At 38.5% G+C, this 24924-nt stretch overlaps 1 protein-coding gene across 2 annotated transcripts; it reads right to left on the bottom strand.

Annotated features, from left to right (window-relative positions):
- Nucleotides 1-131: 131 nt before the first annotated feature.
- On the bottom strand, nucleotides 132-24519 carry LOC128986055 (actin-related protein 10-like). 2 transcript variants are annotated; one of them, XM_054406149.1, is made up of 10 exons: nucleotides 24402-24519; nucleotides 23736-23858; nucleotides 20365-20517; nucleotides 12234-12342; nucleotides 11492-11667; nucleotides 9468-9580; nucleotides 8678-8762; nucleotides 7589-7718; nucleotides 5726-5927; nucleotides 132-1739 (listed from the first exon to the last, which is right to left on the bottom strand). In XM_054406149.1, the coding sequence occupies exons 2-10, from the start codon at nucleotides 23807-23809 to the stop codon at nucleotides 1591-1593; spliced, it is 1191 nt and encodes a 396-aa protein (XP_054262124.1). In that variant the 5' UTR covers nucleotides 23810-23858; nucleotides 24402-24519; the 3' UTR covers nucleotides 132-1590. The 2 variants fall into 2 exon arrangements, with proteins under 2 accessions (XP_054262124.1, XP_054262125.1); XM_054406150.1 differs by lacking the exon at nucleotides 24402-24519 and adding an exon at nucleotides 24237-24301.
- Between the last annotated feature and the right edge of the window lie 405 nt (nucleotides 24520-24924).

The raw sequence follows: 24924 nt of genomic DNA, 5'->3' as shown, positions 1-24924 counted from the left end.
ACAAAAAGTAACCATAAAAATCAAATTGTGTTAGCACATTTGGCTAGTATTTACAAATAATTTGCAGTATGATGTTTGTTGAAATCACACAGGAAATCATAAATAAAAATCAAGATATATTTTTACATTAAATGCATTTATTTACAAAAATACAAATAACCATCAAAACTGATATTTCTTGCTAATCCTTAAGAAACTGTGGAAACAAAATTTATATAAGCATTTAGTTTAGTTAGGCTAATTAGGAAATATACTATCATCCTTGATTTTATCTATCTATAGTCATCACCCAAGATATTGTTATCACAAATTTTAGTAAAAAAAAATTACATTGAAAAAATTAATATTTTGTATTATCTGATACACCAGCAAAATATTTATGCAAACTTGAATATTGAATCTTGGTGTAAAAAAACTTTACATAACACGACTTTACAGACGACAACAGATCCACAACTGTGTCTTTTTTAGTCTCATAATGCATTTAAATATGAATTATTTAAATATCCTGAACACAACAGTTTTACAATATTGTACTGGTAGGCCTACCTTTAAATGCAGCAGCAAAAAACCGAAACATTGCAATATTTCTCCATGTGGGCCAAGCCACATCACAAGTTTGCATTATTATACAGACACTGATAGCCATTAAAAGTATATTTATTTTTACTTGACCTCAGTCAATAAAAGCATAGTTTTCCATACACATTGACCACTAGATAAGGGTTATGTAAGGACAAAGTGCAGGATAATATGATGCAGAATGTAAGGTCTTGTGTTAATGAAAATAAACAAGTGTAAATCAACAAATAAAACTGAACAGTGATCAATAAATACTAAAAAAATAATTCTCTAAGCATTCAAAATGTCTAACAATCTTATAAACATAACATTGTGCAATAAGTTAATAAATACTAACATCGCCTACATATACAGAGCACTTTTTGAAACTTCAACATTTCCCTACAACTAGGAAAGCAAGAGTTAGTTAAAACTATGTTTTTCAGCATGGGTGACAAAGAGATTTTTTTACATAGACTTATCGTCTTCAGTCTCTACTCTACACAGGACCATTGCCTTTTGGATGCTGAAGTAGTCATCATCTAAATGAACCTGTAGCTTTATTTTTTTCAAGAAGAACACAGTTGAATGACTTAATGCGCTGATATCACATTTTTATTATTTATTTCTTTAAATTTAACTGGGTTAACAAGTTTACTTGTTACTTGTTGTTATGTTGTTACTTGTTTACTTGTTGTTGTTCATAAACTTTCAGTATGAATCAGTAATTAACTTCAGCGCACTGTGAATGTCTTGATTCAACTATATTCATTTTTATTTTAAAACTAGCTACACCTGCATGAAAATAGAGTGTATACTTTTACCAAAGATACGATTTACAACTCAAACCCCCAGAAACAAGACGAATTGACGTAGGCAGGACATATTGTCCAATCGGAAGCCGCAACCATCAATGCTGAATAACATAGTTTATAAAACACATTAGTTGCTACAGTGCTATCTATGAGGCAATGGTGAGGTGGAAGGTAGGGGGGCGAACACCTTCTTCAGGTCGAGGCGCAGTTTTTTTCAGATGACCAACGACGGTCCGTTCTGGTGGCTGAGACGGTTGTGTAGCAGACTGCACCAGTCAGGCACACTAGACGAGCTCAGACTTGAGTAACCCTCCCTTGTCAGGGACCTCATGGTGATCATATCTGTAGCTCCGTACAACGCTCCTACATCAGACACTAGGGTTAGATAAACAAACCGTTGCAGCATCGTGGAATGATAGTAATTTTGCGATGACTAAAACCTGAAAATATGCATTTTGAACAAACTGGAAAGCTACTACAGTGTAGAACCTTGATAGTACGACACTTTGTGGACTTAGGGGATGTCCAACTATAGGGAGTAAATTGAGTTTAATATTAATATACAGGAAAGTAAGAACACAATCCTTATAGAAAACACCCAAATTTATTTATTTTTTTTGTCCTAGAACGCTAGGCACGAGCCTGGGATTGTTTTTCGCATTACTTCAGGCTAGACCTAGGGGTTACGGCATTATCACTTAGATAAAATCCATTGGTGACTAGGCGGGGATCGAACCCGGGACCTCAAGGACTGAAGTCCCGCCCTCTAACCACTACGCCAGCTCGCTCCCCGTAACCCAAATTTATTAAATACTAAAAAGCTTAACAATTTCACTGTTCATTAGTTAAGTCTCAAGTCAACAATAAATGACAAATTAATGTTCAAGTCAGCTTACATCACAATAGTAACCATTAAAATATATCACTTGACAAAATAGCTCAGCCCGTGTCGAACTATCAAAGGTTTACTGTATTTAGAAAAACTTATTTTGTACCCTATTCTGAATCATTACTTCGGCTACTGAAAGGATTCTGATTGTCAAAAAGGGTGGAAAAAAGGTAGAATGGTAGTAGATGAAGTAAAGAACACATTACTCTTTTTGTATTTTAACTAACTTGCTTGGCCATTATATGGGTGGACAACACACACATATATTCTTTTTAATTTTGGTATTCTGTTTACTAATTCTCCACACATAACCTGTGGCCTTCAATGCGTTAAATTTATTTTTTGTCATACTGCAGCAAAAACAGCCATTTTTAATGCATGCATTGCAGGTCTAAAGTAGCATTTTAAATCCCTAGGGAGCAAAAATCATTTTTAGTCTCTGGGGAGTAAAAATCAGCTGTTGTAAACACTAAACAGTAGTAAATTTTGATTGTGGCAATCGTATTGTAACATTTAGACAGACAGATAGAATATTTTAAAGGCTGTGAGTGTTGTACGGCTGGCCACCGGACAACTATATCTCTCTCTATTGTTGGATGCGCGCTCCAACCTATTGTTATCAGCTGAGCCTTGCATTCCGTCTGACTATCCTGTCGAAGTTTGTCGAACGTTACGCCAGTATTTTTCCACGATAACTCTGCCTCAGAACAGCCAGAACTACTTGAGGAGCGACATCGCTGACTCGACTACAAGACCCATTCTTTCTACGTATGTCTACGGATTATATGGAAGCATGGTAAGCAGTATGATGGATTTTTATTTTTGTTGAAGGAAACTTTTAACTTAAACCTAGTCAAAATTCAGAACGTAACCTAAAACTCAGAAAAACAATATTTTCTCTCTCAAGTTTTGAAAATGAAATCTTAGTTCATGAAAGTAAAACCTGTTGTGTTCGTTCAGGAATGATTTAATGGTTTTCATCTTTAAAAACAGTTATTTCGATTTTATAATGTATTGTACCATAGTAGAATGTTTGTAAAAATTTATTGTTTCAACCTTGAAAAGCTTTGGTAAAATATCTATGAAGTCTTAACCATTATTCCAACTTGGGAAACTACTGTAACTAGGGAACAACTTTGTCAAAACCTGTCAATACGAACATGTGCTAAATTGAATTAATTTCCTTGCTGAAACATTTTACGAGGTTAGAAAATGCTTTAAAAACTAATGTAGGCTAGGCTAGTTTCAAATCATAATGATTTCAATGTCAAGTGTAAATCCTTAGTTTATTTATTTGTGTTCAATTTTTAAATGTGATGTAATTTTGTAAAGTTTCATGTAGGCCTAGCCCATTCATATTCAATCTGTGGAAATTGTAAGTATGTAATTTTATGTCAAAAGGGTTTAAAAGTCATTTATTGTTTGCCAAAGAGAGAAATAAAATTTAGGTTAGATTGTTGCTCTGGTAAAAACAGTAATCACTTGAAGTCAAATTTTGCCAGTACTGAAAATAATTTTGTTATGTAAGAATTTAGGCTGAGACAATTTTTCAAGGTTCTTAGTAATATTTGGTACATCTGAATTACTCTAGATTCCTTTATAATATTTCACAGACTATTTGTAAAGCAATTTCCAGTTACCACTCTCATTCAAAGTTCAAGTTATAATTTTATTATGAACTCTTTTGCTGTCTAGTAATGTATTAAAAATACCATGTGATTTAATTGTCGTTTGCGGTAAACAACCAAATAGTTAAAAATATCCTCTGAATGTTAGAGATTTCATAATTTAAAAGATTGGTTTGGAGATACTGATACTGGCTGAGGAATATTTGTGTAATATTGTGATTTTTAAAAGTTGTGTTTGTTTATCAATATTTTGGAACAAGTATTATTACACTTTTGAATATGCAGGGTTTCTGGTTTGGAGGATGCTAGTCTGGACCCAGAGCCTCACTCTGCTGATGACTGTACCGATCTTGACCCTGCTGAAGAGGTTTACGTACTCGACTTAACCTACCCTAACCGGGACTGCGGAATTGTTCGACGAGGGACCTCCACATCCGTATAACTGACAGATGAGTGTAGCTTTAAGGATCTTAGAAGTTGGTTGGACTTTTTAAGGAACTTTCACTATTCATTACCGCAAGACCTGGATCAAAGCTACTCTAGCCTAGTGGGATACTGTTAAAATCACAATTTGAGGATAGGGTTAACTTAGAAATAGTTAATCGTAACCTGATGATTATTTGTCTGTATGTATATCGTATTTGATAACTTGTAGCTAGTAGGTATATTTGTGTAAAGTAATCTTTCCAATTTTGAAAAGAAATAAGGGCCCTTCTTAAACAAACAAAAAAAAGAAATAAATAAATAAAAAAAAAAAAAAAATACAAGAAAATATTGAAAGCGCTTCCTACAAAACAAATCTTATTCAGATCATTTTACAGTTCAGTATATTGACTATGCTACCTACTTGAGTTTAGGCTCTGTTTGGGATAATTAATTAAGTATAGATATTTAAGGTTGATTTTCTGTGAGAATATTTTTTGAAGCGAAATCGCTGAACTAGCCTACCAGGTATATATATTTTGTGTAAGATATAAGGTTGATTATCTGTTAGAATATTTTGAAGCGTTAACGCTGAACTAGATTGTGTGTAAGAATTTTCCGAAGCGAAATCGCTGAACTAGCCTACCTTGATATTTATATGAATATTATTTGTGTTTTCAGCTGAACTATTATTAGATTAAGTCATGGTTTCTTATTTGTGTTTGTAATCCTTCAGAATGTGTGAAATGTTATTGATGTAGGTATTGAAATTTGGACAACATTATAGGATTGAAGGATAAAATATTGTTTTCATTGTGGAACCTGGTCTTAGATTAACAAACATCCATCATACTTGCTTACCATTGGTTCCTTGTTACCACTGATACACCAAGCAACTTATAACAAGGTGGCGCCCTCTCAAAAGTTATGGAATATTCCCTCCATCACACTTAGAACTCTAGAGCTCATGTTAGAAATTTTGACCCACCCCTACTCTACCAAGAAGTTCAGAATTATCTTACTGCAGGAAATTTGCAACGAGCTAGTTAGGCTACAGTATGGATCGAAATTATTTATCGATTGATTTATTAGGTAAGGTTTTATCCTATTGTTGTTGAACCTTGGCTATATGTCTAATCACCCAATTTTTGAAGAATAAACACTTTTTGCTGACACTAGACGATCCCCATAAAATAAGTCCGTAATTCATAATTGAAGCGAAATAAGCATAATAGGCTACTGCAATTTGTGTGAGTACAGTATGTGAACAAAATTGTATTAAGTTCTGAAGACTAGGGCTATTTTAAATTCAGACAAAGATCTCCTCAAGTGTTCACAAGAGGAAGGGACTAAAAATGATCACAATATCTGCACTTTGATAATTTCAATTTCCAAAACGGTAAACAAACCTCCAAGCCATGCGATGTAGTTTTCCACGCCCGGAGGATTGTGGAACTTGAAGGTGGTGATTTTCAGTTTGTCCTTGTACTCAGGGGATTGTAGCAACAGCTTCAGCTCTGCCTGAAGTCTAGCCTTGAACCCAGCAGCTATCACAGAGCCTCCCACTAACACTACGTTCTCTGCCAGTGGTCGCCTCATGTCTATGGAACTCTGCAAGTAGTCCCAGAGTCAATACTATGTTTAGGTCACGTGTAACATACACAGTAAAATGATCAAACTCTCTTTCATTTCAAAAATGTGTTCTTTCTTTCTAGGGATGGACGAGATTGGATTTTTAGTTCGAGACGAGACGGTTTTTTTATTTCTCATAAAATTTCGAGACGAGATCGAGACGGGATTTTCCTTCTCATACACAACGGGAAATGCACGTTCAAAATTTTTACCTGATTTTGTAACATTGTTAGATGACTGTTTAAATAGAAAAATAATGATAATAGGCAAGAATATTTACAATCTTTTATTGAAAAACATCAGCATATAATTTTTTTATTAATCACGCCTAACTTATTAAAAATGCCTACGATTATTAAACAAAGTGATATCAGTTAGGATAGAGTTCAACTTATCCTAAAATAAAATAAATCATAAAATAAAAGCAATATTAATTTTTATAAAATAGTTAGGTACTTGTTTTGACTTTTTATAGTAATAAAACATTCCTCACACTGCTTACACTTAACAAAACTTCTCAAATGTTATTAAAGTAATATTATTAAAATAATTAAAGTAATATTTACATTTAAAGAATTAATTCAATAAGAACGCCTTCGTAAAGGAAACGCAACTACAACACACTCCTGTATTGCACATTGCATTGACTTTCTGCAGGCGTTTTAAATTTTTTTTTTTTTTTTTTTATTCTCGTCTCGATAAAAATGTCGGCCAAAAAGAAATCTCATCTCGTGTAACGAGATTTAAAATTTCCCGAAAATTTCCCGAAATTTCGAGACTTGACCATCCCTATTTCTTTCTTTGTTACAGTCTTCACAACTGAAATTTTGTAAGGAAAAATCAAAACTAGGGGAAAGTGGTCAAAATCAATTTTTGTGAATATGCCGAAGAAATACCGAGGAACAGTACGCTAACCGAAAGAGCTCTGCCAAATGAACTTGACACTCTGTAGAAGTGAGACGAAAATGCTTTGTTTAAGTGGTAAATGGGTTGACAAACCCAATCCTTGTAGGTGTTTTAGTACAAACTATCATTAAAACAATAAATGTGTGTTTTGCAATTATGTTTCTGACAAGGGAATTTAATTGTTTAAATTTTAATTCAAAACAAAATCGCTATACTTAACAATTACTTTGCTGCAAAGAGGAGCAAAAGAGTGTTGTTATTTACGTTTTAGTGAATTTCCCCTGCAGGAATAAGCTGTTACAGCAGATATCATAAAATACCTACAACCTGGGACTGATTTACTTTTTTGTTTTTAAGTCCCCAGAGGCCAAAAACACCATCATTTATGCTTTATTTAAAAAGGTTCAAATATTTACTACCAAGCGATCCAAAAGATCCAACAAATTTAATGGATTGCTTTATAGCAGGTATTTGAACCTTTTAAAATATTATTTGGCAATCCGGAGGCTAACATCTATAATTTAAGCCTTAGTATTTAGTATGGGAAGCGGCCATGTTCAAAGTTACAGCGCTTCTGCATAGTAGCCTGTACCAGTTGGTCATTGTATTACCAGTCTCTGTAAACAGAATCGGCAGATAAGCAATCTACTGTAATTTCTTTACTCTTCTTATGGATAACGGATAACATAGAAGAATAATGTTGATCCATCCATTGTGAGAGTAAAATATCCTACCTTGACGATGGCGTCCAGGATCATGTTGGGTAGAGACAGCTGATCGTTGTCTCGTTCAAACAAAACCTCATGACAAGCTTCTCTCACTGGCCCTGGTACTGTGATGTTATGATCTCCGTCTATTGGGTACCTACAGTAAAGTGATGACAGTTAATTTTGTAGCTCTTGGACTTTATAAACCTTATGACAAAAGAGTTCTGTATGTAGTTGGAATTTTCAATGACTAATTATGACTAGTGAACACAGAAGAAAACACAAACAAAATAACATAAAAAAACCAGTGCCTATTCATGCTGCCAGCCACAATATGCAAGATTTAAACAGTTGTTTCAATTAAAAAATAATAAGATCTTTCCCTCCCACCTGTAACCCATCACAACTAGGGAGATGGGAACTCTCTTATCAGTGGTTCACAAAATCTAGGGAGCCCCCAAACCTCAATCTCAGATAGGCCTAACATTTTCCTTTCCCCTTCCACACCTAAAAAGCAGGCTTAGACTAAGTGTAAATAAAATCAATGACTCATTAACCTGTAAATATTCATTTGTAAATTCATAGTGTGTTGGCAACACTGCTTCCTTACCAGTGAAAAACTCTAAATATCTAATGTGACTCTCCATGTTGAGAAAGGGGCCAGTGGCCTCGAAATAGCCAGCGTTTATTTTATTTTATTTTGTTTGTGTTTTCTTCTGTGTTCTGTAGTGAATGAAGTGGGATGCCTACATTTCTTAAAGGTAAGCCTGCTTATCCTATCCTTTCTCACACCTATTCTGTGGCAATTAGCCCTTTCTCTCCAAACCTAATTATGACTAGTTTCATTGCAAACTCCATATTTCCAAAATTTGCAACTTGTCAAAACATAATTTAGAAGATATGTACAACTATGTATATTTACTTATAAATAAGGATTCTTGTCTATGGCTGTTAATTATTAATAAAATTCATTCTATAAGTGACATTAATTATTGCTTCAAAATCTTACATTGTTTTAGGAAAGGGAGGAAACTGGACACACTTGAGACATACAAAATATACACATCGAATGAAAGTTACTAATCCATTGTTCAGAGACATTATTTGCACACTCACAGGACATCAGGGACAGAAGGTTCTGGCTGTTTCTCCTCCCAGTATAGCACCCCTCTCTCTTGTTTGGTGACAAACGACGTTCGCACTTGTAACAATTGCAACACATTAGCTAATTATATTCAATTGAAAATCTAATTTTGTATATCAGTAAGCAATAGATTCAGTAGGTACAAGTTGTATGTGCTATATCTAATAACTCCTTGATTCATATTTTATGCTTAAAGACGTCTTCTAACACTACCCTCATATACAATAAAATTGCAATCGTCAGGTTATTTTATTTTCACCAAAATTTGGAGTATTGATGAAAAATAATTCACTTTTGATAACCTACTGTAAGCATTTTTAGTTAATAGTGAATAAAAAAGATAACGCTTTTACAGACACATAGTACTACACCTATTCTAATTTATTTAAGTTGTTTCGTAGAGCTGGGTCGAGTGTTAGAGTGTATTGGAAGGGGTGAAACAATCGAGTTTGAGCCGAACTCACTATCGTAGTATTATCACAACCGCAGAAGGTCTGCAGATATTTTGTGATTGAAAAGTTCACCTGCTTTGATTGCTGATGACCATGATTTGGACAGTAGAACGCTCTGTTAGAGGATCATACAACCATGTCTTATTTTAATGAAATATATCTTGCAGCAGGCAGCTGGTCCAGGGGATGCCTACTTCAGTGTCCAAAGGTCAATGTAGACATAACAGATGTTTTAAAATATAAATAACAGTTTTATATCTGGAAGGTTTAAACTAATTACCAAAGTCCTAAAATCTACAGACAAAGATACCTTTTATATCTTCAATTACTGAGTCAGGTAGATTGTTGGCCTGCTGGGACTTCCTGATGGATTCACCACTATCCTGCTTCTCATACCATTCTACCAAGGTCTTCTTAAGTCTCCTGAAGAACAGACTAAAATTGTTAGAATGGTTGCCACTACAATCAATTTTCCAAACTTCAAAGCCATGCTTATATTCACATGCAGATGAGCAAATTCTGACCTATACTAACTACACTTTTCTACTTAATTTATTCAATTCTAAATTATCTAAAAGCACAATCTAGTCAATAGTGAGTTTGGGATTTAAATTTGCTTAGGACCAGTGAAGTGAATTGTTAGTTATTCCTTTGATTTTGGACACTGTGTTGTTTTTTTATTAGGCCTAGTTGTGTTATTCAAATACAGTAACAAGAAAAATTGTAAGCCTTAGTGGATTGGCATTTTAACGCTAATAGTGTCAAAAGTTCTTGCCTAAATACTATTGGTAGCAGGAAATTTAAAAATCTAATTTCAATAAGTTTCAAAGGATTTTATAATAATTCAGGGCTGTGCGAATAGTTCGAAAAACGAATCGAATCCGAATCTTTTTAGAGATTCGATTCGGATTTGAGAACGAATCTACTGTTTCTAACTGGATTCGGATTCGGAATCGATATTTGAATTTACTGGTAAGAGATCCGGGTTCGGATTCGATATTCGAATTTCTTGGAAATAGATCCGAGTTGGGATTCGATATTCAAATTTACTAGATTCTAATTGAATATAATTTTCAATATAATTTTTTAGACACTAAAAAACTACTTGTGCACTCCGATTTGCTGTTGACTGGTTCATGTTAGGAACCTGACCAACTTGGTGTTAGGCTTTAGGCACATTAGTGTAGGTCGCATTTGAACCCTATCTTGGCTATCAGTAAACTTAACCTCACAGTGTTAGTTGTTACTTGTAATAGTAATGCAGACATAGGCTTGTGTGGAGGATTAACACCGAGGTGTATAATAGGCTGGGCCTATGTTTTAGACTACACAAATTGGTAGTCCATCACTTTTAGCGAGAAACTTAGGCCTAGGTGGTATGCCTAACTTATGCCCAATTTTTTAGTTTCAAAACTTCAAATAGGTAGGCCTAAATTTCATAACTTTTTTATTTGACCCATTTCAAGAATTTTTTTAAGCAATTCCCTAAGTTATTTCAGCCCCAGAAAATGTGGTCTAAAAATGTGAAAATTGGTACTGCTGACTTTACTCGGATTTGGATTCGACTCTGAACAGGTTTAAATATTCGGATTCGATAACAGCTTTAAATTTCAGATTCCGATTCGATCCAGGTTCGATAATGGCTGTAAATTTGAGATTTGGATTCGACCCAGATTCGACTCGGGATTAATTAAAATATTCGGATTCGATAAAATCTGTTCAGCTATGATTCGGATTCGGATTCGAACCAAAATTTCTGGATTCGCACAGCCCTGTAATAATTGTGGATATTTATAGGCATGCACTGTGGATGTGATAATTCCTGGTGCGGATTAACGTCCACACTAGAGAGTACTACTACTATCAGTAGGATCCTGATAATTAGACCACTTCGTTCGTTAATACCAAGGCAAAAATGTGGTTCGGATTCCACTATAAATTGTAGGTCCTTTAGTTGCCATTAGCTGTATGGGCTATTAATTAACAGCTGTGTCCAAGGAATATGTCGGCTTTAGTCACTAACAAGACTACAAGATCACGCTCTCCTACACTCATCTCCATTCATACTTGGCTTAAAATACCTATTTTGTATGGTCACCATTTCAATGAAAAGTATTAAAGTATATAAAAGTATTAAAAGTAATTGAAGTGCCTAATTTATTTACGGTTTTTTATCACAAAAAACAGCAACCCTACAACTCTTCCCAAGAACTCCATTAGTAGGCTACAGTACTTCTTCAACAACTCTCAATGTCAGATCATTTCCCATACGTTTTTTGTCTGATGCCTTATCGTCAGGCCCAACCTGTACTAAGAATTGAGGTCTATACGTACTGCTCTATGGCGGCACCTGCCAGAGGTTGCGCCTGCCACGTTCGCAGAACAGGGACGCCTTCATACACGGGTACCACCTGCGCCTCACTGTGTCCTACATCTACCACCAGACCTGTGTCTATGGCCAGTGTAGCCAACACAACCAAGTGCGAGGGCACCAGCAACATCGAACACACCTGCATAACCAAACGTTGCTTACAGCTATAACTGATGTTTGTCAATTTAACACATCTTTACAAAAAGGGAACCCATACATATGAATTGTGGTATGGCTTTAAGCTTTTGAATCACTATGATTTAACAATAAAAAAGGTTAAATTACATTGTGCATTACCATAGTACCCTAATTTGTAGTCAAAACTACCATATCGTCAAAGCACCTGATCTCAGGATGTTTTCCATAGGCAACAGTGTCCTATCCTCAATCTTCAGAGTAGCCTACATGATTCCACGCCTCATGAAGCCGGGAAATGAGTTCGGTCCTACATTTGACTTATTTTTTTCCAATCATATTGTGCTTCAGGATAGATACATCCCGAACGATCTGCTATCAAGACCAGGAATAGTTCACCAAACTCTTCTGGACCATATTTTACATTTTCCTTGAGCTTATTTATTAAACTTCATTGTTGTCAATTTTGAAGCCAGTTTAAATTAGAGTCAATGGAAAAATATCTAAAATGTAACACTTATTAGTTATGAACCAATATTAAAACTTCAATACACAGCGTGGTAAGTTTACCTCAAAATGTTGGAACAAGACTTTTGCCAGAGTATCTCTTACGACAGTCGGACACAAGACTGACTCGACCACAACCACACGTCGCTCCTTTGGACTCAGCTGTACATGCCTGCAAACATAAACTCCTCAATATTGTTTACCTTTAACAATGTCCTTATTTGCATACCCTTCTTTCCCCCACCCAACACATTATTTAACAGCAGCTCAAATGAGCAAAAATCGAAGTCGGAAAAGGAGTGGAGCCCTTTTGGGCGTAGCTCCAAGGTCAAGAGGTCGCCACCAGCGAACAACGTTAAGGCAACTCCACCACCTGCAACCTTTAAGGGCTCAAATGAGTTCCCCCCACTAAGATCTCCTTTGACAAGTGGAGAAGGAAAAGTAGACGTTGAACCGGCGTTGACGGGAACCCTCCTGGAAAGTACAGCGCCGAAAATCAGCCCCCAGAGGTCGGATCCTGAACTTCAGCGTTACCGTCAACAATACGACGATGCTGATGAGGAGGAGTCTGACCTCCTGGTAGAGATGATGGACCTCATCAATAATATGGAGGGAACCTTGAAGCTCCGGACCAACGTAAACCGGTCAATCAAGGACGGTCTCCCAAAGGTGAAGGATCGGGTTGCCCGAGTTCTCGAAATTAAAGGCTTGATGAGACAGGCTTTAGTTAATGAACGGGAGCTTGTGAACCAAGTTTTAGCCCCTAAACTGAACGACAAGGGCGGGAATCAAAGGAAACGGGCAAGGAGCTCACCAGCGGAGAGCCCCGATCTTCCTGAATTGGCCAATCAGCCTCTGTCAGATGTTGAGCAGAAGGTCGAGGACAGGGCCACCCAGATGACACCCCCTACTGAGCACACTCCAGCTCTAAAGAAGCGCCCTCAGCAGACCAGGGAGCTTGCCTCTCTCCCAACGGTTGACGGAAGCAGCTCTATGAACTCTGCTGTGGCACCATCAAATGTGGGTAACTGGGAGAAGAGGCTTTCCCGCAAAGAAAAGAGGAAATTGAGACGAATGGAGGCTGTCTCTAACAAAGAACCTGCAGCAAGAGATCGAAAGATTGCTGATCCTGCTCCGGCGAGGGAGGTTCGTGGAAAGGCCCCCCCTGTTTCAAAGAAACCCAGGCCGAGAAAGCCCAGGGCTGAGGCAATCCTGATCAATCCCTTAGGGGGGCGCTCTTTTGCTGAAGTCTTGGGTCGACTCAAGTCTAAGGCCAAGCCAGAGGAGACGGATACGATTGTTAAGTCAATCAGGTGTACCCAGAATGGGAAAGTTCTCCTCGAGCTGGGGAAATCTGGTGACCGAGTGGCTTTTGCTGCAAAGGTCAGAGAGGCTCTGGGGGACCACGGTACTGTTCGGGAACTCGAGCCTAGGACCTCGGTGGAGATCCGGGACCTTGACGGTCTTTCGACTGAGGCTGAAGTCAGGGAGGCTATCAACAAGGCCATCCCTGATATCCAAAATGCCGACTCCCTTAAAGTATGGCTTACGCGGCCCAACCGCAGCGAGCAACGCATAGCTATCGCTGAAATGCGAAACCAAGATGCCAGCAAGCTGCTTAATCTCACACACCTGAGAATTGGATGGGTCAATTGCAGGCTCAGACGGAGGGTGGTTGTACCGCGATGCTTTCGCTGCCTCGGGTTTGGTCACTCTTCCCGAAACTGTAAAGGACCCGACCTATCCAAGAATTGTTTCAGGTGTGGCGGCTCGGGCCACAACAGGAAGAACTGTACCGCAGCAGAGCGTTGTTTTCTCTGCGCAGAGAAAGGCCAAAAGGACGCCTCATTAGGTCACATTCCAGGGGCTGGGCGATGCAGTGTTTTCAAGGCTGCACTCGACCTTGAGAAGGCTAGGTCTGGGAAGTGAGGATTCTCCAGGGTAACCTTGAGAGGTCCAGAACGGCTGACTCCCTCTTAGATCAGCTGGCCCAAGAGATCGGTGCGGACACCCTTCTGATCAGCGAGCAGTACCGTGACAGGGACCCACACTTCTGGTTCCCAGATTCTCTTGGTACTGCCGCTTGTTGGGTTCGAAACAGCACGGAAGCACCAGTGCGAGATCACGGACGCGGCCGAGGCTTCGTTTGGGTCAGGTGTAGGGACGTCACGTTTTTTAGTGTCTACCTTACCCCCAACGAGCCAATTCGGGAATTCCGTCTGAAGATTGACCGCTTAGAAGACAGTGTACGGGGTACCGTTGGGCATGTCGTTGTTGCTGGTGATTTTAATGCGAGGGCTGTGGAGTGGGGTATGACCTCTACAAACTCCCGGGGGAAATACATCCTGGACTTTGCCGCCAGGGCCGGACTTGTCGTCTTAAACGAGGGCGACACGCCTACTTTCCGGCGCCCCGGCATGAGAGGTACGATCCCCGATATCTCCTTCTCGTCGGAATCACTACTAGCACGGATCTCCAACTGGAGAGTCATAGAAAACCTCACGGCAAGTGATCATCAGTACATCGTTTTTGATATACTGGATGAACATCATAATCAGGCGCCTGTATCACGATCTGGACCACGCCGATGGAATACGGACAAGCTGGATGTTGAGAAGTTCACTGACGTAATCTCACGGGGAGCGCTGGTGAATTCTGCTGCACCTGTTGACGCCGAGGCATTGGTAACGTCCACGATGGAACTGATTGTCTCGGCTTGTGACCAGGCCATGCCACGCAGGGGACGCCGTCGCGATAAGCAAGCTGTGTACTGGTGGACTTTAGAGATCTCGAACCTTCGGAAAGCTTGTCTGAAAGCCAGACGTGCCGCTATGAGGGCCAGAAGATTCCCGGATTTCGAGGCTAAGTCAGCGGCTTATAGGGCTGCGAAGAAAGCTCTTCGTCGGGCTATCATCAGGAGCAAGGTTAGCTGTTGGAGGAGGCTTCAGGAGGATGTTGACTCTGATCCTTGGGGACTGGGCTACAAGGTTGTAACCCAGAAACTCGGCGCCCGATCACCACCTTCCGTCATGGAGGGCACCACCATGGACAGGATCGTCACCGCCCTTTTCCCGTCTCATCCTCGGCGGCCTTTTTTCGACTATGGCGAGGTAGGGGACATTCCACTCTTTAGCATTAAAGAGCTGGAATCATCTGTCCTCTCCCTGAAAAATAGAAAGGCACCTGGTCCTGATGGTATTCCCAGTGAGGCTCTCAAGAAGGTATTCTCAGTTAACCCCCTCTTACTGCTGAGAATGTACAACACATGCCTGTGCGAAGGGGTTTTCCCAACTCCTTGGAAAAGGGCTAGGCTTGTGCTAATCAGCAAGGGGAAAGGTGACCCGAATATGCCGTCGTCTTATAGACCCCTCTGTATGTTGGATGTGGCCGGAAAACTCTTCGAGAAACTGATCCGCTGCCGCCTGACGTCTGCCGTGGAAGCTGCCGGAGATTTGTCTCCTCGTCAGTACGGCTTCAGAAAGGGTCGGTCAACAATCGACGCGATATCCGAGGTACACAGAGCGGTAGAGCGTGCCGAGAGCTTCAATCATTACTCTCGCCGTATCGTGCTTCTTGTTACGCTAGATGTCAAGAATGCTTTTAACTCGGCGAGATGGGTCGATATGTTGAGCGCGTTGAGGAATAGCTTCCGCGTACCAGCATATCTGTTGAGGCTGATCGAGGACTACCTGCGCTGCAGAACTCTTAATTACGAAACTAAAGATGGTTCGCGGACGATGGATGTTACTTCCGGTGCCGCGCAAGGTTCGATACTCGGCCCAGATTTGTGGAACGCTGCCTACGACAGCCTTCTGAGATCTGAGATGCCAGAGGAGACCGTTTTAGTTGGGTACGCCGATGACGTCGCAGCCCTCATTGCTGCACGCAACGTTGAGCTAGCCCAACTGAAACTGAACCAAGTCATGCGCGTTGTAAACGCCTGGATGACTGATCATGGTCTGACACTCGCTCTGAGCAAGACAGAGATCGTCATCCTCACGAAAAAACGGATTGAAACCATCGTTCCGCTACGAGTTGGGAACGTAGTTGTCCAAACCACGCGAACCGCCAAGTACCTTGGTGTCATGGTGGACAACAAGCTGAGCTGGAGGGACCAGATCTTCCGTACGGCGGACAAGGCTGCTAGGAGTGTTGCTGCTCTTAGTAGGCTTATGGCCAATGTCGGTGGTCCCCGGTCCAGCCGTAGAAGACTACTGATGTCTGCAGTCCAGTCCGTGCTTCTCTACGGCTCTGAGGTGTGGGCAGACGCGCTTAACAAGGAGGCGTATAGGTTGAGGCTCGCACGAGTGCAGCGTCAGGCGGCACTCAGGGTCGCTTCCGCGTACCGTACGGTGTCCGAACCGGCCGTTTTGGTGATCGCTGGAGTTATCCCAGTCAAACTCTTGGCAGCGGAGAGGAAGGCAATCTACCAGAGACAAGGCTACATTGGAAAGGACGCTGCAAGAACAGAAGAGCGCTCCCGCACTTTTCAGATGTGGCAAGAAAGCTGGGAAAGGGAGACTCGAGGACGTTGGACTGCCAGACTCATCAGGCAGGTCCAACCGTGGGTAGAACGGCGGCACGGTGAGGTTGACTATTACCTCACGCAGTTCTTGTCAGGTCACGGCTATTTTCAGTCGTACCTGCACTTGATGGCCAAAACGAATTCACCTGACTGCATTTACTGCCCATGCATTCCCGACGACGCGGAACACACTTTTTTCCACTGTCCACAATGGGATATGCTTCGCCAGGAGGCCATTCAACATCTTGGGGTGCTGTCGATTGAATCGATCTGTGAGACCTTGCTGAAGGGTGAGGACAACTGGGACTGCTGGTCGCACTTTGTCCGGAATGTCCTTCAAGCTAAAAAGAATGATCTAGATCGGAACATAGTCTAGATTTGATAAGAAATAAACGGCTAGACACGGCGTAAGCCCCTCGGGCGTAGGCAAACTCGGCCTAGTTCTGATGAAGTGCGACAAGTGTTCCCAGGCTAGTGTCCGAAGAGTAGAGGAGGTTTTTAGTGGGTAGTCTCTGGGCCTTAAGCCCGTTGGAGTCCCACACTACAGGCTAGCAACCTGTGTGCATAAATGCATTTTCCCACCTCTCCCTAAAAAAAAAAAAAAAAAAAAAAAATACCCTTCTTTCAAATCCTAGAACACTAGGCTTAGACCTGTCATACTATATTTCATTTCAGGCTAATCCTAGAGGATTGCAGCATTATCAGATAGATAAAGCCTTTAACGATTGGACGAATTTGAACAAGGGGGCCTAGGCGACTGAGGCCGCACTCTTTTCCTCTAGACCAGCTCTTCCACTTATACTAAGAGCGATGATTGACAATATCAGATAGCCCTGACGTAATCCCACTGTAGCGTATGTTCCTGCTCGTCGACCAGCAATGTTGGTATTTAGTACAACATGTATTTATTTATACGTTGTTTATTTCAAATCTTGTATGTTTTGAGAATTTAGACCTATGGCATTAATGAGTTTTATAAGTATTGCACACAACACCTGTTTTGCTTCTTTTTACATGAAGAGGAGGACACAGATTTTTCTTTTTAATCTAACCACTTAAGAGGTTGCTTACTCTCTGTTTGACAGGGCTAAGAGCATGCTCCAATCAGGATGAGTAAGGATGAAATAAAGAAAGTAGAACAGGATTTGGCTAGCAACGGATACCCTCGATCCATTATAAACGAATGCAAGAAAGATAGGGCTACGCGTGAACCTTTACAAAATCACAAGGAAAAGCTCGTCCACATGTCAATTCCGTATGTGTTAGGGCTATCGGAAAAAATCAGAAGGGTTGCTAGGAAATTTAATGTGCAATCAGCGTTTTAGAACACAAAACACACTTAGGCAGAGTCTCGTCAAAACAAAACCCAAAAATGACACTCAGGATATTTAAAACTGTATTTACAGAATAAACTGAAATGATTGTTCCAGGCCTTACTATGGCGAGACAAAAAGACCATTGAACACTAGAATCAAAGAACACAGAGAAAACACTAAAAAAGGTTTAGTGGAAAAATCTAAGATCGCTCATCATTGCTGGTCCGAAAATCATCGTATGAATTTTGAAGAGGCAAAAATGTTCCATAAGGAACCTCATTTTTTCAAATATAAACTCATTGAAGCCTCATACATTAAATTAGCAGACCAACCAATCAGTCAGTCTTCGGTTGAAATCAGGCCACTTTGGCTACCCATTTTGAACAAGGAACTAAAGGATAGGGAACTTAATTGTTCAATAAATAGGGAAATAACGAGTTATCCTCAAAATTCACACGTTATGTTAACACGTAGTAAAACTCGTGATAGGAATAAACAGAATTAACACCCATTTTGCGGCACTGTACATCGCTCGGTCATTTTGTTGGTTTTACTTTTCCAGGGACCAGACGCCATTTCTGTTGTCTCATTTAAGTTCCGTGTTTCCGATTGGTCGGCCATGTTGCTTTAGTCTCATTGGTGAAGTCATTGCAAACGGTGTTATTAGTGTTCCATTGTGTGAGCTGTTCACACTACACCTTTTAGCGAATTTCCCTATTGGGAAGTAGCTATTACCGTAGGTCTCATGGTAAGACTTAAGCCTGGGACCGATTTACTTTTTCATTTTCATGTCCCCGGAGGCCAAAAACACCATTCGTTCAAATTTTTATATATGTATATATATATATATAGATATATATATATATAGATTTATATATATATGTGTCCGTGAACACGATAACTTGAGTAATTTTTATCCGATTTTGATGAAATTTGGTTTGAAGGTGTAAGGCGGGATAAACGTGAATGAGTTCGCGATCCAGCATGATCGGACCATGGGAACAGGGTTTTATGGGGGGTTTTATGGGGTAAAAATTGGTTTTTCTCACTTTTGACCCTCAAAACCCAAAATTTCCCAATTTTTCTCTAAACCTTCTTAAAGAGCTTAAAAAACAAATAATTCAGTATATGAAAGTGTTTTTGTACGGTTATTGGTTACGGAGAAAACTAAAAAAATTGTAAATTTAAAATTCCCATGTTATTCTTATGGAGAATGTTGTAAAATGTTGTAGTTTGCTTGTTTATGGATATATTTTGATCAAACTTGGCAAATATATTCATTTTCTACTAAGCAATAATTATTTTACTTAAAACACACACTTTATTAGATTCCTTGTAGCAGCAAACCTAGGTACTCGTTAAACCTAATGTTATTTAAATAGATCGTTTGAAAATCAATTCAGCCAAATGGAAATTCGCTTAAACGGCAGGTTTGCTGCGGCGGGGGTATTATAGACTATAGTGTTTTGTGATTGGTTATTATTTACATGTTGTATCATGACTTGACTGCTATACAGTGCATACGGTATTTTTTTACTGCTACCCTCTGTAGTTTATTCCAGCTTAGGTTGGGCGTTTGTGTATTGTTAGTTGTAATGTGTTAGTTAAGTTTTTTCACCTGAGGACTGGATTAGATTCCAGATCCCAAAACGTCGTGTATTGTTTTTTACCATCGTGATCCCCAAATGTCCGCAATAAACCTTTGAACAACATTAACTCACCATCACCAACAATGGACTTCAAACTAAGTTTCTTACTTTCCAAACAGCCCTCCTATATTCATTCTAGGTGAAATACAGTCTCTATTTTTTACAGACATAAAATTATGTATGACATTTAAAACAGTTCTGTGTAAGTCAGACACTTCAGGAATCTTCTTTCATATGATCTTTGCTTCCAATTTTATTGTAGGCCTAAATAAATGTAAGTTAAACAGAAATAGGTTTTAATAAAAAAAAAGGATTTTTTAAAGACAAACTTAAAACGGAGTCTGCCTCCGTACCGCGACCGGTAATAGTAGGCCTACTAATTAATTGTTAAATGTTTTCGTGCGTAATGTGTGTGTATGTATTAAAATGTTTCTTGACGACCCCATCATGGATGAAGACAAAGCATTCTTGCTAGGATATCACCTGACGATGCCTGAATAGGCGAAACATGTAGTGAGTTCCACTTACGACAAAATTGAACTGTTGACGTAAAGGTATGTACCTCATATTAGACAAACTTAAGTCTACTGGTTTATAAATTCAAGCAAAATGTTATAACTTAACAGAAACAATGCCTTGAGGTTCTCCAGTACTAACCCTTGTAGGCATATTTCAATTTCATAATTAATAAGTACGGTACTCACTTGAAGAAAAGAATGTGCAAAAAGTCCACAAGCAGTGCATAAAGATCTTCTTTGTCTGTGAAGCTCATAACTTGTCTGAGAGTTCCTGTTTTCGAACTTTTAACTTCAGACCGCACAATACATCTTGGGCAAGCCTCCCCAGCAAAACCAAATCTGTAAGGATGAATTAAATTACTCCAATGAGACTGGACAGTTAGAACCTAAATTATATGTCACATTGCATCTTCATTGCATTGTCTAAGCCACAATATGATTGCTATGAGAAAAAGTTCTTTGCTGAAGATCCACAAATCACTTATGTCATAAATAATTAAGTACCGGTATGCCTAGCATCATTTTCAAACCTCTGGGGACATCAAAATGGAAAAGTAAATCGGTCCCAAGCTAAAGTCTTACCATGAGACCTACGGTAATAGCTATGGTACTTCCCTATAGGGAAATTCGCTAAAAGCTGATTGAAAATGTTTGTTTAAATTCGAATTAGCCTAAGTTGAAATAAAATAAAATATTTTAATTTAGGCCTATTTATTTCACTGCTAAATAAAAGTTTGCTAACAATACGCTTAAATTGCCTCAGTAGGCTACTTGGGGTATTAAGTTTTGGTGGGAGACAGCTAAGTAAAAATATCAGTATTTGACCAAAACTATTTTATCCCATATTGAGTACCTAATCTTCAGTGTAATCTTTGCTCAATAGTTACAACCACGAATACTAGAATAATACCCGGAATGGATCATAAACATAAACAAATTCTATTCAAAAAATTCTTATTGTTGTCCTGAATACTAATAGCATTAACATGTTTTGGCAGTTCCATTTAAGCAATGCTAAATCATGTTTATTTTCGGGCCAAAATGTCAGTTGTGTATGTTTATGATCCATACCGGATCATAACTCATTGGGAATCAAATTGTTCAACAAACTGCCCTTGGAAATTCAAAGTATTTCTGACAATGCATTTAACAGTAAATTATATGTTTGGCTTCAAAGTAGGCTTTTATACCACATCAATGAATTTTTTGATTTAGATATAAGAGGCTGTGATTTTTAAATTAGGTAGAGATTATTATTGACTCTTGTGTATTTATGACTATCTATTGTTTCCCTTCAACTGGCACAGCGACTATAATAGTCGCGATAGTCGGTGTCTGTAGTGGCAGCGACTATAATAGTTGCATTTTGCAAGGTTATTTTAAATTGCATATAAACGGTTAAAAACAATCGCTAACTTACATAAAGTGTATACCAATCGAAAGATGAGGTTCTAAACTTTCATTTTATTGCATAAATAACCTTTATAACACTGATGGATCAATATAACTTAGCGATAAAGTGGAAGAAAATTTCGCGCGAAGCCAGTTTCTCTATGTAAGCATCACAAAACTACCGGAAATGGATATTTTCAATAAATAATAGCAAGGGGTATTTTTAGTCTACGGAACAGCGTGTGGTAGCCTACCACTGCATCCGGAAGTTCATTTTCTATATTGAGATATATAAATTATATCGATATCTTTATAAATAACTCAAATAGAAAAATAATACCTCAGCCCCCTTTTTTACATGTCTGAACTGGCAGCGCGACTATTATAGTCGCGGTAGTAATTCACATATTTTTCAACAAAATTTATAACTTTTGTTATAATGACATATACCATCTGATAGCCCATGAAATTTTGTGCATAGTGGACTTTTGTTGCCGTATGTTGCACAACCTGCGCCAACGTCATCACTTGTTGTTTACGTGCAATTTATCTTCTTCACCTGTTCACAAGCTTATGGGAATTTCACAGTTTTTTTTTAGTTTTTTGGCCATAACTCAGCAAAAAAAATTATAAATTGAATGTTTTTACTTTTTTATGTACACAAATAAATTGCTGACATTTTGTATATCTTGGATTTCATATAAAAAAATTTCTGCATTTGCAGCACAGTTTTGCTTTCAAATTTTCAAATTGGAAAAAAACTTTTGGTTGTTTTCTTTGTTTCAAAAATTATTTTATTTCCAACTACTTGAAATTTTACCATTTTCAGATTCCGTTCTTCCTTATTTTACGGACCAGTCAAGTATATGGTTCATATGGTTTACTTTATTAGTTCAATTTATATGAATTTTCAAAAATATGTCTGCAAAATCACTAAAATGGCCTTGCCACTACAGACTTTTCTATGTGCCAGTTGGAGGGTTAAACTTGACGAAGTCTATTGTAATTATAGTGTAATTACTGAATGACCAATAAATCTATTCTATTCTATTCTTTTCAAGTAAGCCTATTCGTGGTCTTACAACTGATGTTTTTGCCTTTCCAACTTACTGTATTTTGTAATTTACTAGTATCATTGACTATTGGATACTGAAGTGTATTGATATAGACATACCAAGAACAAAACAACCTGCGCAGAAACAAAAAGATCACGTGGTTCGCGCCGGTAGGTGTGGCGTACCATTCAAACCTGCGCGCCTCGAAACGGCCCAGGGTTCTTTTGTTTCTGGTATTACTATACACTGTTGTATTGATAGTCAAAACTAGTATGTTGTTGTATTAATAGTCAAAAGAGTATACTGTGGATGGCTTGTTATGAACACATGTTACAAGGCCTTGTTTACATTTTCCTTGTTATTTTGTTCAACCAAAATTGTTACCGGTACTTAGCAACCCATAAGAACAATGTTAATGTTTTAAATGAGTTGTGTAGTGAAATACTAATTTTCCTGAGGTAGTAGCTGTCAGCAATCACATTTTTAGAGCTATAAGTTTCTAATTCCAAAATCTAGTCAGAATCTTTCCGCTGGATTTTGAGATAGGTACCTATATATCACAGACAGACAGAGGAACAGACATTGCTCGTATTACTGAATACTTTTCATTGAATGGCGACCGTACAAAGTAGGTATTTTAAACCAAGTATGAATGGAGATGAGTGTAGGATGAGTGGCAGTCTTGTTAGTGATTAAGGCCGACATATTTCTTAGACACAGCTGTTAATTAATAGCCAATACAGCTAATGGCAACTAAGTTTTAAGGTACCTACAGATTATAGTGGAATCTGAACCACATTTTTGCCTTGGCATTAACAAATTGGTCTAATTATCAGTACAGTACTGCAGATAGTTGTAGTACTCACTATTGTGGACATTGATTGCACTTTAGTTTACATCCTACATTTACCATTATACATTAACTACCAGCTGATTATAAAATGAAACTGTTCTAAACCAAACCTAACCTTAGCCAAACTGCAGTAACTTATGTGAGTAAATGTATGACGTAAACTTAAGTACAGCCCAGACGTTAATCCACACCAGGGAGTATCGCATCCAGTACATGCCTATCCACAATTCATGACGCAAGTTATTAATTATACTTACTTGGTGTATCTTGCTCCCAAGTCTAGTACAATGGCTTGCTTTTCTGTCAGCAGGTATCCATCAAACATTGGCATTTTGTCCGAATGGATTTTATCGCAGGGAATCAAGAAACTGGGATCAATCCTGTAAATCGATTAATTAGGCACAAACTAAAAATTATAAAATTGGTGACTTAAGTTACTTTACAAGTAGGCCTACTAGTATATAAGTTAGTTTACATAGGTATGCCTAGATGCCCTTCGGCTGCACTTTACTTTACGTCCTACACTCATTCGAATTAAAATATCGATTGTTCAATTGTTTCATTCGATATATCGTTTGGTTAGTTAGGTTAGGTTAACCTTACCTAGCCTATTTTCATTCGAAGTAAGTAGGACGTAAAGTAAAGTGCAGCCGTTCAATGTTGTGGTAATAAAATAAGGCATTGACCTAAAAGTAAGGTAAATCAATTTTATTTTTAATTGGCCAAGTTGGGATGTTCTAGGCGTTTTGTTAAGTTACCCTGCAACAAAAGTCAAAAACTGTGGAACCTGAAACGAGAAACAGAAACGAAAGACTGTGGTGAAGCTAGAAGCTAGTGACAGCGACTGACTGCAATACTGCAATGTCTAGCAGACAGCAACAGACGACAAAGGCTCTAGTCTAGACATAAACAAAGGTTCTTACCTAGAATAAATTATTGAATTTCAATAATTTTTCTATTTCATTAAACAACACAAACAGTAAGAACCGACACGAACAACAAAATTGAGTTAGACTAGTATTTAACAAACGTGAACTACAGTGTTTCCATCCGCAAGAAAAAAATATCCCTGGGCCAACATCAAAAAATCCCTAGTTATCCCTAGTCCATGTTCTAATAATCCCTCCAATTATCCCTCTTCATCAAATCGAGATAACTTATTATTTTTGCAGCAATACCAATGGATCATGTATAGCCACCTAAAATATGGTAACTGGTGATATTATTCTTCAATATCCCATATTATTTATAAAGTAATACTATACAAAAAACATTTTTGCACCATTAAAACCACGGCCATCTTTAACTCCAGGCAGGCCGCGGCCTGGTAGAATTGGCAATATCAATATCAATATCAATTATTTAAGATGGGGGACGCCACTATGTGAGTATTTTAACCCAAATATGAGTGAAGGATGAGTGTAGGATGAGTGGCGCGATCTTGTA

This window comes from Macrosteles quadrilineatus, unplaced genomic scaffold, assembly GCF_028750875.1.
Source record: "Macrosteles quadrilineatus isolate MER2022 unplaced genomic scaffold, UCM_ALF_1.0 Scaffold_2__2_contigs__length_208266976, whole genome shotgun sequence".
NCBI lineage: Eukaryota > Metazoa > Arthropoda > Insecta > Hemiptera > Cicadellidae > Macrosteles > Macrosteles quadrilineatus.
The sequence above is the reverse complement of the archived record's forward strand: the minus strand, read 5'-3'. Positions and strand labels throughout refer to the sequence as shown.

Coding starts and splice junctions, on each gene's coding strand:
- LOC128986055 (XM_054406149.1), bottom strand. CDS start 23,809: ATGCCAATGTTTGATGGATACCTGCTGACAGAAAAGCAAGCCATTGTA. Junction 11,668..12,233: donor TCTTGTTCCAACATTTTGAG/GTAAACTTACCA, acceptor TTGGTTATGCAG/GTGTGTTCGATGTTGCTGGT. Junction 7,719..8,677: donor CCTTCTGTCCCTGATGTCCT/GTGAGTGTGCAA, acceptor ACTTTACTGTAG/GTACCCAATAGACGGAGATC.